The sequence below is a fragment of the Lithobates pipiens genome, unplaced genomic scaffold (genome assembly GCF_037356315.1).
Source record: "Lithobates pipiens isolate NorthernLeopardFrog02 unplaced genomic scaffold, aLitPip1_a1.2 Scaffold_8, whole genome shotgun sequence".
Lineage (NCBI taxonomy): Eukaryota > Metazoa > Chordata > Amphibia > Anura > Ranidae > Lithobates > Lithobates pipiens.
Genome location: NW_027507903.1, coordinates 434,227,052 through 434,240,337, shown reverse-complemented (window position 1 = coordinate 434,240,337; position 13,286 = coordinate 434,227,052). Strand labels below are relative to the sequence as shown.

Below are 13,286 nucleotides of genomic sequence, written 5' to 3'. Positions count from 1 at the left end.
AATTACAGACTGAGAGAAGTGATTAAGGAAATGGAATTGCAGCAGACATTTCTTCCTTTAGTAAATTTATAAGAATGTGCACCATCACCTTGATTTAAGATGGGAAGGGTGCGGTAAAGACAACGTTTTACGGTATCTGCAGCCCTCAAAAGCCAAATAATCTGTCTGTATTGTACTCTACATTGCTCAAAGCAAATTAAGATTCCTTTGGTTATGTCAACCCATTCCTGGTGACCTTTACTTTGTGACACGGTCGTTAATAAAATGGGCAACCTACTCACAAGCTTTATTTTGCTGACATTTATGTAACTTTATGATCTACATGGATATATAGTTACATACCCTGGAATGTTTGTGTATTCAAGGTATACTCTTGAATGTTTGCCAGCCAATCATGAAAACTGTTGAACCAGGTCTCTGAAATTCCCACAAAATCCAAATCCTCCTCATACAATAGTATCTCCAGTTCACCCATCTTGTCCGCCAGGCTCCTGGCATTGGTGAACATGCCACGTAGTTTAGACCGGTTGCATATTATCCTCTTATTGGGTGTTCCAAGATTGCAACTAGGACTTGCTACTATGCTTACCTTGGGTTTATGTGCTTTGGTCAACCTACCACTAATGCCCCCAATACTACCCTCTGGAATATGTTCCATGCTGACTATCTCTACCTCTGGACCCTCTCCCCCCATGGACTCCATTTATTGCTTCTTAATGCAGCATGACATGTCTCAATGATTTTCTGTTCCATCACCACTGTTAGCATTTAGCTTAAGCCTTAATTACAAGTCTAGGGCAATGTACAGTAAAAGATGGGCGGATTTCTGCTTGTATGCTTACTTTTTTTTTAATTCATAAAAATAATTGCAAATGGAGAAATGCGGGGCATAGATGAGGTACATCATTGAGATCCTGAGGTTATGATTTTTTCTTTGTGATATATATATTTTGCTGGTTAAAAAGAAAATGCTTACAAACCACTACAGTTTTCCTACAGAGGAATCCTTATCATTTAAAGTAATCTGCTGTTAATGAAATGCCTACACGTTTCCATTTAACCAGCTTACCTTCAGTTAAGAACAAACTGCTTATAGTGAGATCCTGAAGTGCTGTAACATCTTCCACCATATCCTTAGTCTCCCTCAGATCATCAATGTGAATGGACTGCCACAATCCTACAAAGAACACAGATTATAACATTTTATTCCATGACACTGATTTTGCAAAGCATGATGGATTTGATAAAGAAAAGCCCAGTACCAGCTGCTTACTTTCTAACTCGCCCTTCGCCTAGGTTTATCAGTAAATAGGGAAAGTGCAGGGTAATAGTGCAGGTAGTGTAAAGCAGTGGTTCTCATCCCCAGTCCTCAAGTACTCCCAAAAGGCCATATGTTCAGGTTTTCCTTTATCTTGCCAATCTAGTCAATGGCTAGTCAAAGGCTTGGTATTTTGGACAGCTATTTTATCTAGAAAACAAGAAAGGGGTGAAACTAACATGAACTACTCCAACCATAAATAAATAGTTACATCTTAACTACTGACTCCAAAAAGTATTGCGGTGTGATACAATGGTCCGCGGCTGATACTAGTACCTACCAGTAGTTATCCACTGATTTTTAGGTAGGTGGATTACGTATGTTTTTTGTTTTGTTTTTTCCACCCAGTGACCTAATTTATTAATTCACAACCTACTCTGTATAATGCGTCCCGTGTCCGCCCTGGGGGTGGTAGACCCTAATGTTGGTAGCCACCCGTGCCTACTTTTGGCCCTCTCTTTGGGGACTCCAGTGGTGAGCCACTTTTTGTAATAACAATCTGTAAAAACACTCCATAGCCCTGACCCTATTAGGTTATTAATTGATGTACAATGTCAATGATGTAAATAAATATATGTATTTGATTTTAGATATGTACCAAGAAATCTCCCGAAGAAGCTAGTAGAGACATTCTATCAACTTGGACACTAACTGTTGCACCCTCAGCTTCCCCGTTTTAGGAGGCCAGGTACCATATGATTGTAAATTTCTTTGTTGTTACCATGTACAATGGTTGCAAGATGGTTGACATTCAACAACTGTTTTTAACACAATATTTTTCTATATATTATCCATATGTCTGGGTATCAAGACAGTCCTCGATTCAACTGGGTGATACATGGTTATTTATGGTTGGAGTAGTCCATGTTAGTTTCGCCCCTTTCTTGTTTTCTATACTAAATAATGAGGATGAGGATACCAATTATTTTTTATTCGTATTAAATTACAAGGCACTACACTTTTTTCAAAAAAGCTATTTTATCTAAGTGAAATTCCCAAAACATGGCCTGTTGGGGGTACTCGAGGACTGAACATGAGAACCACTGATGTAAAATAGAGCTGGTGATACTGGTGCCCAAGAGATATAAGGAAGCTAGGAGGTGATTCAAACTATCTGCATTAACCAAAACTAAATATCAGTTTGGGTAGACCTGGCCTTTAAAGTATATATATATATATATATATATTAGTCAAAATATAAAATTATATGCAGGATTTATTTCCACATTATATTTCCACATTGTATTTCAATCTTGACATTTGTAAACATAGTTTGTGACAATCCCTTTACTTCCTTAAATTCTGTGACACATTCACTATGCCCTGTAAGTAGGCATTGCCGTGTCACACAAATCACAGATCCTGCTTTCCAAACTACAGAGGTATTATGAGGAGGAGTTTCAGGACGTAGAGTCGGTACCAGAATCACAACTTGCAGGCAGCAAAGTACCACAGGATATGTAGAACTTAGAAATTGAGAGTAATCAGCAGAAGACAAGTTACAAACCAGGCAGGGATTTCAGGAATAAAACAAACATAAAAGGAGATTTTTCAAGTAAGCTTACACTAGACTGTCAAAAAAAAAAAATATTTGTTTTTCTATTACAATGTTGATGTCATAAAATTTAAGTGTATGCGGTGACCATAGAATTCCTTTAAGTCACAAACAACACTGCTAATTCTTTTATGCAGCATGTTTGGAATTTTTTTTTAACCCTGGGGGAGAGAGGACTTAGCCAATAGTTAGGGCCAAATATGAACACGTGCAGAAAGAGTTTTTTTTTTTAGATCAATTTATTTAAATATAAGATATTAAGAGGCAGGTATTTTTTTCAGCCATAACTGTTCCTGTGCTGAGCTCGACTTCTGTGTTTACAAGTCAATAAGGGCAATAGGGGGGGGTTTGTGCAGAAGTGAAGGCTGAGGAAAGGGCTGCAGAGGTCATAGTAGAGAAGGAGTTCAAAAGGTAACTTACCACCTCGGAAGCCTACATAAGATGTGCCTCCTTGCATTCTAGGAAGTTTGGTTATGAAATAGACAAATACAGATGCTTCTTTGAGATTCACCTTTTGTATCTCGTTCACAGCAGAGTACCTAAAAACATCAGATTTAAAAAAAAATCAGATACCTTCTTATATTGAAACGTAGAACTTCTGTCATTTTCAATTAACAACACAATCAGACACTCTTACAATTAGAAGAAGAAGAAGGACATATCATCTATGAAAATCATAGAATATGTACTGCATATAGGAGAAGTAAAGTAAAAACGTAATGTAACAAAAGCAAAAAAGCACTGCATAAGCACCACAGAAGATTTTGTGTAAAATTCGAATGCCGCGTACACACGACCTGTTTTCCCGACAGAGTTCCGCTGAAACTGTCTTGCGTACACACGATCACACCAAAGTCCGATCGTCAAGAACGCGGCGACGTACAGCACGTATGATGGGTCTAGATACCCAGTGCACCACCCTTTGGGATCATTCTGCTAATCTCGTGATAGTATGAGTTTGGTGAGAGACGATTCGCGTTTGTCAGACTCCAGCTTTTTCAGATCGTATTACTGCTGTTCAATTTGTGTTTGTGGATTTGTATCCATGCGTGTAGTCAGTTTGTATCTATTTTTCAGTGCGTTCTGGTCTGCTCGTTGCTGATTTTCAGCTTGCTTTTCACAGGCCTTGCTGTTCTTCAGTGCGTTCCGTTAAGTTCGTTCTGACCAGCTGACCGTTCGTTTTGAAACCATGGTGTGGGTACGCACTCGTCGTAGAGTTTGTGCTGTGTGGGGGCTTGGTGTTGGGGTTCATACTTTGACCCAAGCCCAGTCCATGAACAGGGCAAGGAGGAGTTCATGGATCAAGAATTGTTTACTCCAGTGTGACCAATTCCTGCACATGCCGTTGCGTTTTGAGAAACAGGAGAATAATCCTGATGATTTCAGGAATTTTCTCAGGATGATGGACCCCACTTTTCACCATCTGTTGGCTTTGCTGACCCCTTATATCAGCAGGCAGGATACTTGCATGAGGCAAGCCATCACTCCGGAGCAGAGGTTGGTTGCCACCTTGCTGTACTTGGCGACTGGGAAAAGCCTGCAGGACCTCAAGTTCTGAACAGGCATTTTCTCCCAGGCTCTGGGGATCATTATTCCAGAGACCTGTTCTGCCATCATTCAGGTCCTGTAGGAGGACTATATTAAGGTAAGTTTTCTCCTTTAACATCACATTATATGTATTTAATGTTTGCTAATATATTGTAGTTATTTCATCATTCCCCATTTACCATGATTGGAATATGCTGTGATGTTCCCTTTATCCTCATGCATGCTAGAAGCTTTTAATGCTCCTTTTTTGGCCTACATGTATATTTGCCTTCACTAAGCTCCCCAGCATGCTATCCTGGGCCCATATATACCTATAGCCTAGTCCCTTAACAATGTACATTGTCAGCTTCATTGTACTGCATTGTACTGCTTTCCCCGAAACACCTCCTAAAATGTGTCCAAATGTTGTGAGGCCTTAAATTCATTTATAACCCTCCCCACCCCTTAAAATGTGTCCAAATATGTGTGTCGTTAATTTCAGGCAGAGTGCTGGAGGCTTTTTTTTTTTGGCACTTTTTTGAAGCACTTTCTTTATCCTTCTGTACTGATCTGGCTCCCTTAATTTTAGGTCTGACTAGCGTTTTAATTGCTGCTTTGATTGACGTATCCCCAATTTGTGACGCAGACTTCGTCATGACCACTTTCATCATGACCACTTTCGTCATGATTTTGGCCTTACACAGATTGGGGTTTGGCATCATAGTTAGCCCTCCTCAATATATGTACCATCTCCACCATCTCCTCAAAGGACATATTGGAGGCCTTAAACCTCGGATTGGGACATTTCAGCCTCCTGGCTTTCCTCCTCGTTACTACTATTAGTAGTCACCTAGTGTGTCTCTGCCATGTTCCTCTCCCACTGCGACGAAAGAGACGGGGCTGGGAGAGTTTTTTACGCTAACATTAGTGTTTTTGTTATGTGTATTCTTACAGCAAAGATGAATCACTTTAAGGACCCATAATTTATGGCCAGTTTCATAGACAGATACAGGGAGATCAGTAATTTGTGGGAGGTGAAACATCGCTGGAGAAACTTCTGGAAATTGTGAAGACTCGGATCTCCCGATGCAAACATGACGTTTTTGGAAAATAAAATTGGGATCTTGAAGAACATGTATAAAAAGGAGCATAAGATGATCCAGAAATCACTCCAATCAGGAGCATCAGCAGAGAATGTTTATGTTCCCAGGCTGTGGTATTTCAACAAACTGTGGTGTCTGGATGACCAGACTGAAGCAAGGGAATCTCATTGGACCCTTCCCTGCAGTCTTCCCTCCACCGTACCCTCAACCCCAGCAGAGGCTGATGAGGAACAACCTGGGCCTTCCATCCTGGAAGAAGTGGATGTGCCCAGCTGGAGTCGGGTATATTCTTTTTTAGACATATTTATTGTCCTAATGTTAATGATGTTAACGAGATGTTATAATTGCTTACAAATCAATGATTTTATACAAAAAATTATGTATACACTAGACAGTAGTGGTCAAAAACGTTGGGGTCAGAATGATAGTCTTTTCTTTTTATTAACATTCAATTTGAAAGTCATGAGCTGAAAATTGTGTGCGATTGATGAAGCAAAAACTACAACTATGCCCCTTTTTTATACACAGGATGAGCTCAGCCAGGAGGAGGATCTGGAAAGCGTCAGCCAGGAGGAGTCCGTGCCCAGTGGCAGCCAGGAGGAGGCTGTGCCCAGTGGGAGCCTCCTAAATCCCGGGTGCCTCCCCTCTGCCTAACCACCAAAAGGCCCAGGAAGGGGAAAATGACGAAGGAGGCAGCACTGGGCCTCATTAGGGAAGCCAGCGACAGAGGCCTATGGCTGCTATCTAGCCACCAGGCTGCTGGAATTGGAGAAGGGCCAAGGCCTCCTCTGTGAGGGAATTTTTTAAGATGCCCTTCAGAAGGGGTTGAGGGACCAGCTGACTGAGAACAGCCACATATATGAGCAAGCCCATCCCCCTCCTGCCATAAGTCCACCACCAGAGCCACTGCTTCCAAGGAAGGCTGCAGGGCAGCATGGAGGGAAGTCTGCAGGGAAGACAAGAAAGTTATGGCCTGGGTTCAGTCTGGTCTGACAGAAGACGCAGGCTAGTACCACAACCTGGGGACAGATATGTCATCTGCTGCTGGTCCTGATCTCTGGGATTCCTGGAGCAGATTGTGCTCCCTATTATATGGACTCCTCAAGCTTCCAATTTTCTTTTCCACAGACTTGATGTGTGCCCTTTTGGCCAAAAGGCTTCACAAATTCCAAAAAAGTTTCTCCAGCGTTGACTTCCTCTTTATTTTATTACCCAGAATAAATGGATATTTTATTTTCACAAAATACTTTCCTATGTGTTTTTATTCAAAAAGGATAGTTTTTTTGTGAGTAGCAGGTACATTTAAAAAAGACAATGTCAGATTAACAAGGGACACCATCCTCCTGGAGGTTAATACAAAATACAAGATAATAATGTTATTGTGGTAACTTGACACTCCAAGAAATCAAATTATATGGAGATCACTAGAAAATAATTAAGTAATCGTAAAAAAAATCTTGATGAAATAAAAAAATTATAAAAGATGAATATAAAAAAATAATTGTAAACATTATTATGGAGATCAGGCTTTTAAAAAATAGAATATTATTCATTAGATGAGGATAAATAATGAAGAAATAAGTTTGTGAGAACTCAGTGTGAATATGAGCAGCAAAACAACTTCAACCTTCTAGCATTATAAAGAAGAAAATAATGCGCTGCATTAAAAGATCACAGAATTAGCAGCGTCAGGAATGTGCTAGCTCCAATACGAACGCTAGTTTTACCACACCAAGCGATTCTGTCTCATACTTGCTTCAGAGTATGCGTTGTTTTTTGGTCCGTTGGAACGGCATACAGACGAGTGGTTTTCCCGATAGGAATTGGTTCCGTCGGAAATACTTAGAACAAGTTCTATTTCTAGGCCCGTCTGAATTTTCTCAAAAAAGTCAGATGAGGCATACACATGATCGGAAAATACGATGAAAAGCTTCCGTCTGACTTTTTCTGTCGCACATTCCGCTCGTGTGTACGCGGCATAAGAGTTGACAAGCAAATAAGAATTGCAGCATCACATGAAGACATATGTGAATAACCACACTAATAATGAAAATATCCACTGTAGTGTGATACCTTGATCCTACACTATGCCCAACATGACTTACTGACATTGCAATAAGATAAGGAATCATATTATCTGCACTCTGCTTTGTTAGTCAATTCTGAAAAGTAGGCAAGTAAACATCTCTTAAAAAAAAAAACACAGTAATGGGACCAAGAGATATGCTAGATATGGATGCATACCAGGTTGACACCCAAAAAGGTGATGCGCATTACACAGTGACTAGCATTAAAATGTATTATGACAGCCCCATCTTTAGGTGATATGTTTTTCCAGCCTGAAATATGAATTAACCTCTTTAATCTACATGTCAACTGTGGGAGCTGTCAATCCGAGACATTTATTTACCACTAACTTTATAACAAGGAAAAACAGTAAAATGTGAAAATTACAGAAGTCTGAAACTGGTCATCATTAGAAATTTCGAACAGACCATTTGTATAAGTCAGTGAGGAGTTTTCCAGATGGGTACCAAACTTTTTATTGATCTGTTTACTAATGGTATGCAAATATTGGAATAATTTGGGACATCACCACATAATGCAAACCAGATACAGATCACCTATTGTGATGCAACATCTAGGGAATTTATGTAGTCATTATGGATTCCTGCATACCCTTATGAGGGATAAATAAACTTGTGAGCTGGTGTTGGGGAAGGAAACAAGCAGGATTTTAAGTAGGATGGTGTTCCACTGTTTCCTAGAAATTTGGTCTAATGCCGCATAAACACGAGTGGAATGTCTGAGAGAGAAAAAGTCAGACAGGAGTTTTTCATCGTATATTCCGATCCTGCGTATGCCCCATTGGACTTTTTATGTCAAAAATTCTGAGGGACATAGAAATAGAACATGTTCTAAATATTTTCGACTGAACCAATTCCTAATGGGAAAACCGCTCGTCTGTATGCTGTGCCGACGGACCAAAAATGACGCATGCTCTGAAACAAGTACGAGACGGAAGCTATTGGCTACTGAATTTCCATTTTCTAGTACCCTCGTGTGTTGTACATCACCGTGTTCTTGACGGTCGGACTTTGGTGTGATCATGTGTATGCAAGACAGCTTGAGCAGAATTCCATGGGAAAAACCGGTCGTGTGCACAGGGCATTAGACTTGTTCCCACTTAGCTCTATGGAAGGGAGTATTAAACAGCTGTGCCCTCCCAAAAATAGTGTTCCTATAAGAGATATCTCCTTTTTTTGGTAGTGGAGTGAGTAGGTCATGAGAAGCTCAGCTCTGTCAAAACTAAGATGAGAATGCCTCTGGTCTGCATGGCATGTCTGAGTTGCAGGTGCTGAAAAATTGTGTTCTTGGAATTATAAAAGCTTCCTGCAGTTGCTGGAATGGCTTCATATTATCGTTAGCAAAAGCATGGCAAGTGGTTCCTAAAGCTTTCCAATTTTCAAAAATACTCAAGGCGGCTGAGGTTTCCCAATACAGTAAGGGGATATGTATATTAAAAACAATGTCAATTAAGAAGAATGCTAGAGAAATGGTTTCTAGAATATGATTCATCAGGCTGTGAGTAGGATCCTTTTTATTCATATTGTTTAGCCCTAACACCCCTTTCAGACTGTGGTGGTTTTCAGGCTTTAGCGCTAAAAATAGCCTCTGCAAAACGTCTGAAAACTGCCTCCCATTTATTCCAGTGTGACTTTTCACACTGGGGCGCTGCGCTTACAGAATGTTCCGAAAAGTCCTGCAGGTAGCATCATTGGGGCAGGTTGGGAGCGCTGGAATGTGTAGGCAGCGCTTTAAAAGTGCTGAAAAAACTGGACTTTTTACCCTTTTTTGGGTAAAAAGCATTCCATTAACGGCGCTTTAGCGCTAACGGCAAGCACTTTCAGTGTGAAAGTAGCCTAAATGTTGCAATTGTGCAGCAACAAAATATAGCCACAAATCTGGCAAAGCCTAGTCCCCATCCTTAAGGAAGGCATTGCAGAAATTCTAATTTTATTTTGGCCTTTCATGTCTTCCATATAGGGTATCTTTAACCATAAACCATAGGTAATCATATAGGTACATTATATAATATATACATTTGGGGCATCCAGATACATTTTTTCCAGATTAATCCACCCAACCACTGAGAGGGGCTTATGACATCAGCTTTTACCTTTTTCACATAGCTTGTAAATTAAGGGATGAAGGCTAGATTCACACTAGAATAGGGTGCGGGAAACCTGTGTTGTGTGTGCATTTCCTACACCGCATTCATGCTCTACTTTTGGGGCAATCCAGTGTGAGTTGAGCCCATTAAAAATGTATGGGGTCAAATTGCACCACACTGAAACGAATGTGAATCTCACATGAGTGCACAGCGCATTCCTGATTGATTCATAATGTGACCAGGGCTCAGCAGATTCAACTTTATATAACTTTTGGAATGAGACAAAATATTGATTCTTAAAGTTGTTGTAAACTTATACATATACCCAGTGAAGTAATTCACCTCAGGTGACACACAGAGATTAAATAAATAAGTAAATACATAAATTGTACCTGTTTAGCTGCAGCCTCTCTCCAGATCAGTTTAAAGTAATCAGATTTTTCTCATTTATTCTTTCCTGCTGTAGCATTGTTCCCTAGTCAGCAGGGCCCCTGATATGTTTTCATATCTTTTACTGAACGTGAGTGCATTTTGTGAGTTTAAAAAAATTTAAAAATAATATGATAATGCACTAGCCTTGTTTGCCTTCTGCTTCTTGTATGTCTTACCCAACACTATATGTACAGACTTAGAAGTCCAGGTATAAAAAGTTCACTGAATGACTGTGAAACAAATCTGCATGGCTCCAACTAAACATACTGTATTCTGAGTAATATGATTATCTTGTATGAGCATCTGTAGATGCTCATACAAAATTTTCATATTACTCAGAATAAAGCAAGTTTAGTTGGAGTGTTATAGATGAGTCTGAATCCAGATCAGGACCAAAGACAGCGCTGAAGCTATCAGGTAGAAGACAGCGCTGGTACTTGTATCTGCTGACTTTTACTTTTTGTATACATGACTGAAGTTCCTCTAAATCATTTTTTTATTTTTTATATTTTAGCACAGGAGGCAAGCTTACTTTGCTGATGCCACAAGATTTGCTCCTTGGGATCCTTCTTCAAAATCCGTCTGTATAATCAATATTAAATTTCCAGATGAATTCTCGAGATAACTCCTGCATTAGGAATAAAAATAAATTATATGTGCAATTATTTGTCCTATTTGCACCTGTGCCAGTATTTTGGTGTTATGGCAGCACTGTTTTTTTAGCATATAAAAAAATTTCAACCGATATTGCTCTATTTGATTATATTGTCATTTTATCATCATTTGATATTTAAGAAGAAATTCCACCTGAGCTCATATTTTTGTATTTTCTTTACTTAATCTATTCCTATTTCTTACCCTTCCTAATAATCTTCCAAAGTCTTTAAACCTTCTGCTGCCAGAGCATTTTTGCACACATTGAAAAAACTATTTTAGGCAAAGCTTAGTTAAAAATCACAAACATTATACATTTACTAAAAGTAGACCCTGTAGAATAAAATTATGGTAGTTCCAATTTTTTATGTCACATGATATTTGCGCACCAGTTTAAAAAGTGCAAAATGTAAGTAAAATATACACAAAAATTAAGTTTAGGGCAAATGCAACATATTTCCCAATTATTTTGTAAAATATAAAGATGAAGTTGTGCTGAGTAAATAGATACCCAACATGACAAGCTTTAAATTTGCATGTTCACACGTGCAAAATTACAACCCTATATTTTTCATATGTAGCACTTTGAAAGCCCCTTTGGGGCAACACTTTAAAATTAACCATTAATAATGGGCCTAGAATTACTGATCTCACTCTGGTTGTTTTCGTACACAGGCATCCCGTGTGTGCATGTAGGTAGGGGCGGGGTGGGCTAGGAAAAATGTATTGGGGGGGGGGGGGTTAAAGTGCTTGGGTGTAATGGTATTTTGTTTACTTTCACTAAAACTTCATTTATATTATATAGCAGACAAAAACGCCTCTATGTAATATATGTTTAACACAGGTTCTCTCTTTCTTTTTTTCCAGCCTTTTAGCATGTACATAGGAAAACAGTGCAAGAAATATTTTTTAACTTAATGAAAAGCGCATATACGACATGGGATCAACCAATGCTTGAACTGAACAGGATATAGTGACTTAAAATTGTTACGCCACTTTTGTCATACAGAAAAAAATATATAATAAACGGGTACAACAGGCAAATAAAGAATAGAAGAAGAATCCAATAAACTATAAACTAGTAATAGCTCCGGAAGTCAGGCCTATTGTTAAGGGGTATCCATGATGATGTAAGAATTTTCACTGTTGTCCCCTAAGGGCCTGTTCACACTATGTGCAGTTACCTGCTGTTTTCCTCATGGATAGGGGCTTGCAGGTGGGACAGCATAGGCCAGGAAGCATCGAGGGGAAAGGGAGGGGGGGGGATCTCACTCCGGGGGTCACAGAAAGAGAACCAGTGACTTTACAGCTAGGGCCGCCAATAAGGGGATACAGCCAAGTCTCCTGTATGGGGCCTGGGACCCATCAGTTCAGTAGGGGGTCCGGGCAGCTGATGAGCAGAAGGAATAGGATTTTGGATGGGAGGGGGTGATCAGTGCAGCGGGAAGGGTTGTAGGTTGGGTAATTAATGGAACCAATCCCCCGTATGGCTCTCCCTGCAGCAGCTAAAAGCCAGCTTCTCTTCCTCTCTCCCCGTTGTCTTTCAAGATTCTCTTTAGACCCCTAATATTTCACCCAAGTCCCCCAACAGCTTTAATAAAAAAAATATATATATATCTAAAAAAATGGTAAAAAATAATTTAAACAAATGTTTATGGGCCAGATAAGCCATGTGAATGATCCCTTCAGTGTGAATGAGCAGTTTGTTCATGCAGTTGGAGCTGCCTGTACAAATATAGCCGCAGGTCCTAATTTGACAGGTGTGCAGGTGTGGGTGAGTGGCCTTGAATGCACACAGTCTATGGGGCCGTACACCTGCACCCATGTTCCTACGGCTGCTGTGTCCCTACAGCATAACATAGGCAGATGCACTCTGTACAGTTTTATATGTTATATTTATTCATATTTTTTGAGAGGGGGCCCTATCAAGTAGGCTACAGGGAGCCCCATGATTTCTAACAGCAGCCCTGTGTACAGCCGCTCAATCACTTTCTTTAGAATGCAGAGAGTCGGCTTGTGCAGAATAAGTGAACCCCCCCTGCTGCGACGGTGGCAAGAAAAGGGTTAACATATGGCAACATTTTGCATGAAATATTTTCATAGTCATTGAATTTGTCCATATTTATATGTAATCTCTACCTGTTAAACTGTAATAAAGGAAATATTTACAAAAAATTAAATTTCACCTGATTCCAATCCATCAAACATTTTAGTTAAAAAAACAAATAAATTTAACAGTCTTAAGCCCATCAAACACGATACAATCTGTTTGTACATTTTCTTTAGATTACTGACAGGTGTGTAATGCAGAGGCCTGCCTGCTTGGATTCAGATTGATTGGATAGATTCATTAGGCCTCATACTACATCACCTTGGTAAATCTTAAAGTTAATTGTACAGAGATTGTCATATTGTAACATGTAGGATGAGCCGTATGCCCTGTACACACTACCGTTTTTCCCCTGGGAATAAACTCTGAAGGTTTTTCCAAAGGAGTTCCGACGGAATTCCGATGAAACGGTC

The 13,286-nt window shown here is 39.7% G+C and overlaps 1 protein-coding gene across 4 annotated transcripts in view; it reads right to left on the bottom strand.

Annotated features, from left to right (window-relative positions):
- LOC143964534 (E3 ubiquitin-protein ligase RNF213-like) overlaps positions 1–13,286 on the bottom strand; it is a 582,447-nt gene that overhangs the window by 178,754 nt on the left and 390,407 nt on the right. For all 4 annotated transcript variants that reach the window (XM_077474318.1, XM_077474320.1, XM_077474317.1 and 1 more), the window contains exons 30-32: positions 10,642–10,737; positions 3,294–3,412; positions 1,070–1,177 (exon numbers count right to left, since the gene is read on the bottom strand). In XM_077474318.1, coding sequence (XP_077330444.1) covers positions 1,070–1,177; positions 3,294–3,412; positions 10,642–10,737 — 323 coding nt within the window. The remainder of the gene's footprint in view (positions 1–1,069; positions 1,178–3,293; positions 3,413–10,641; positions 10,738–13,286) is intronic.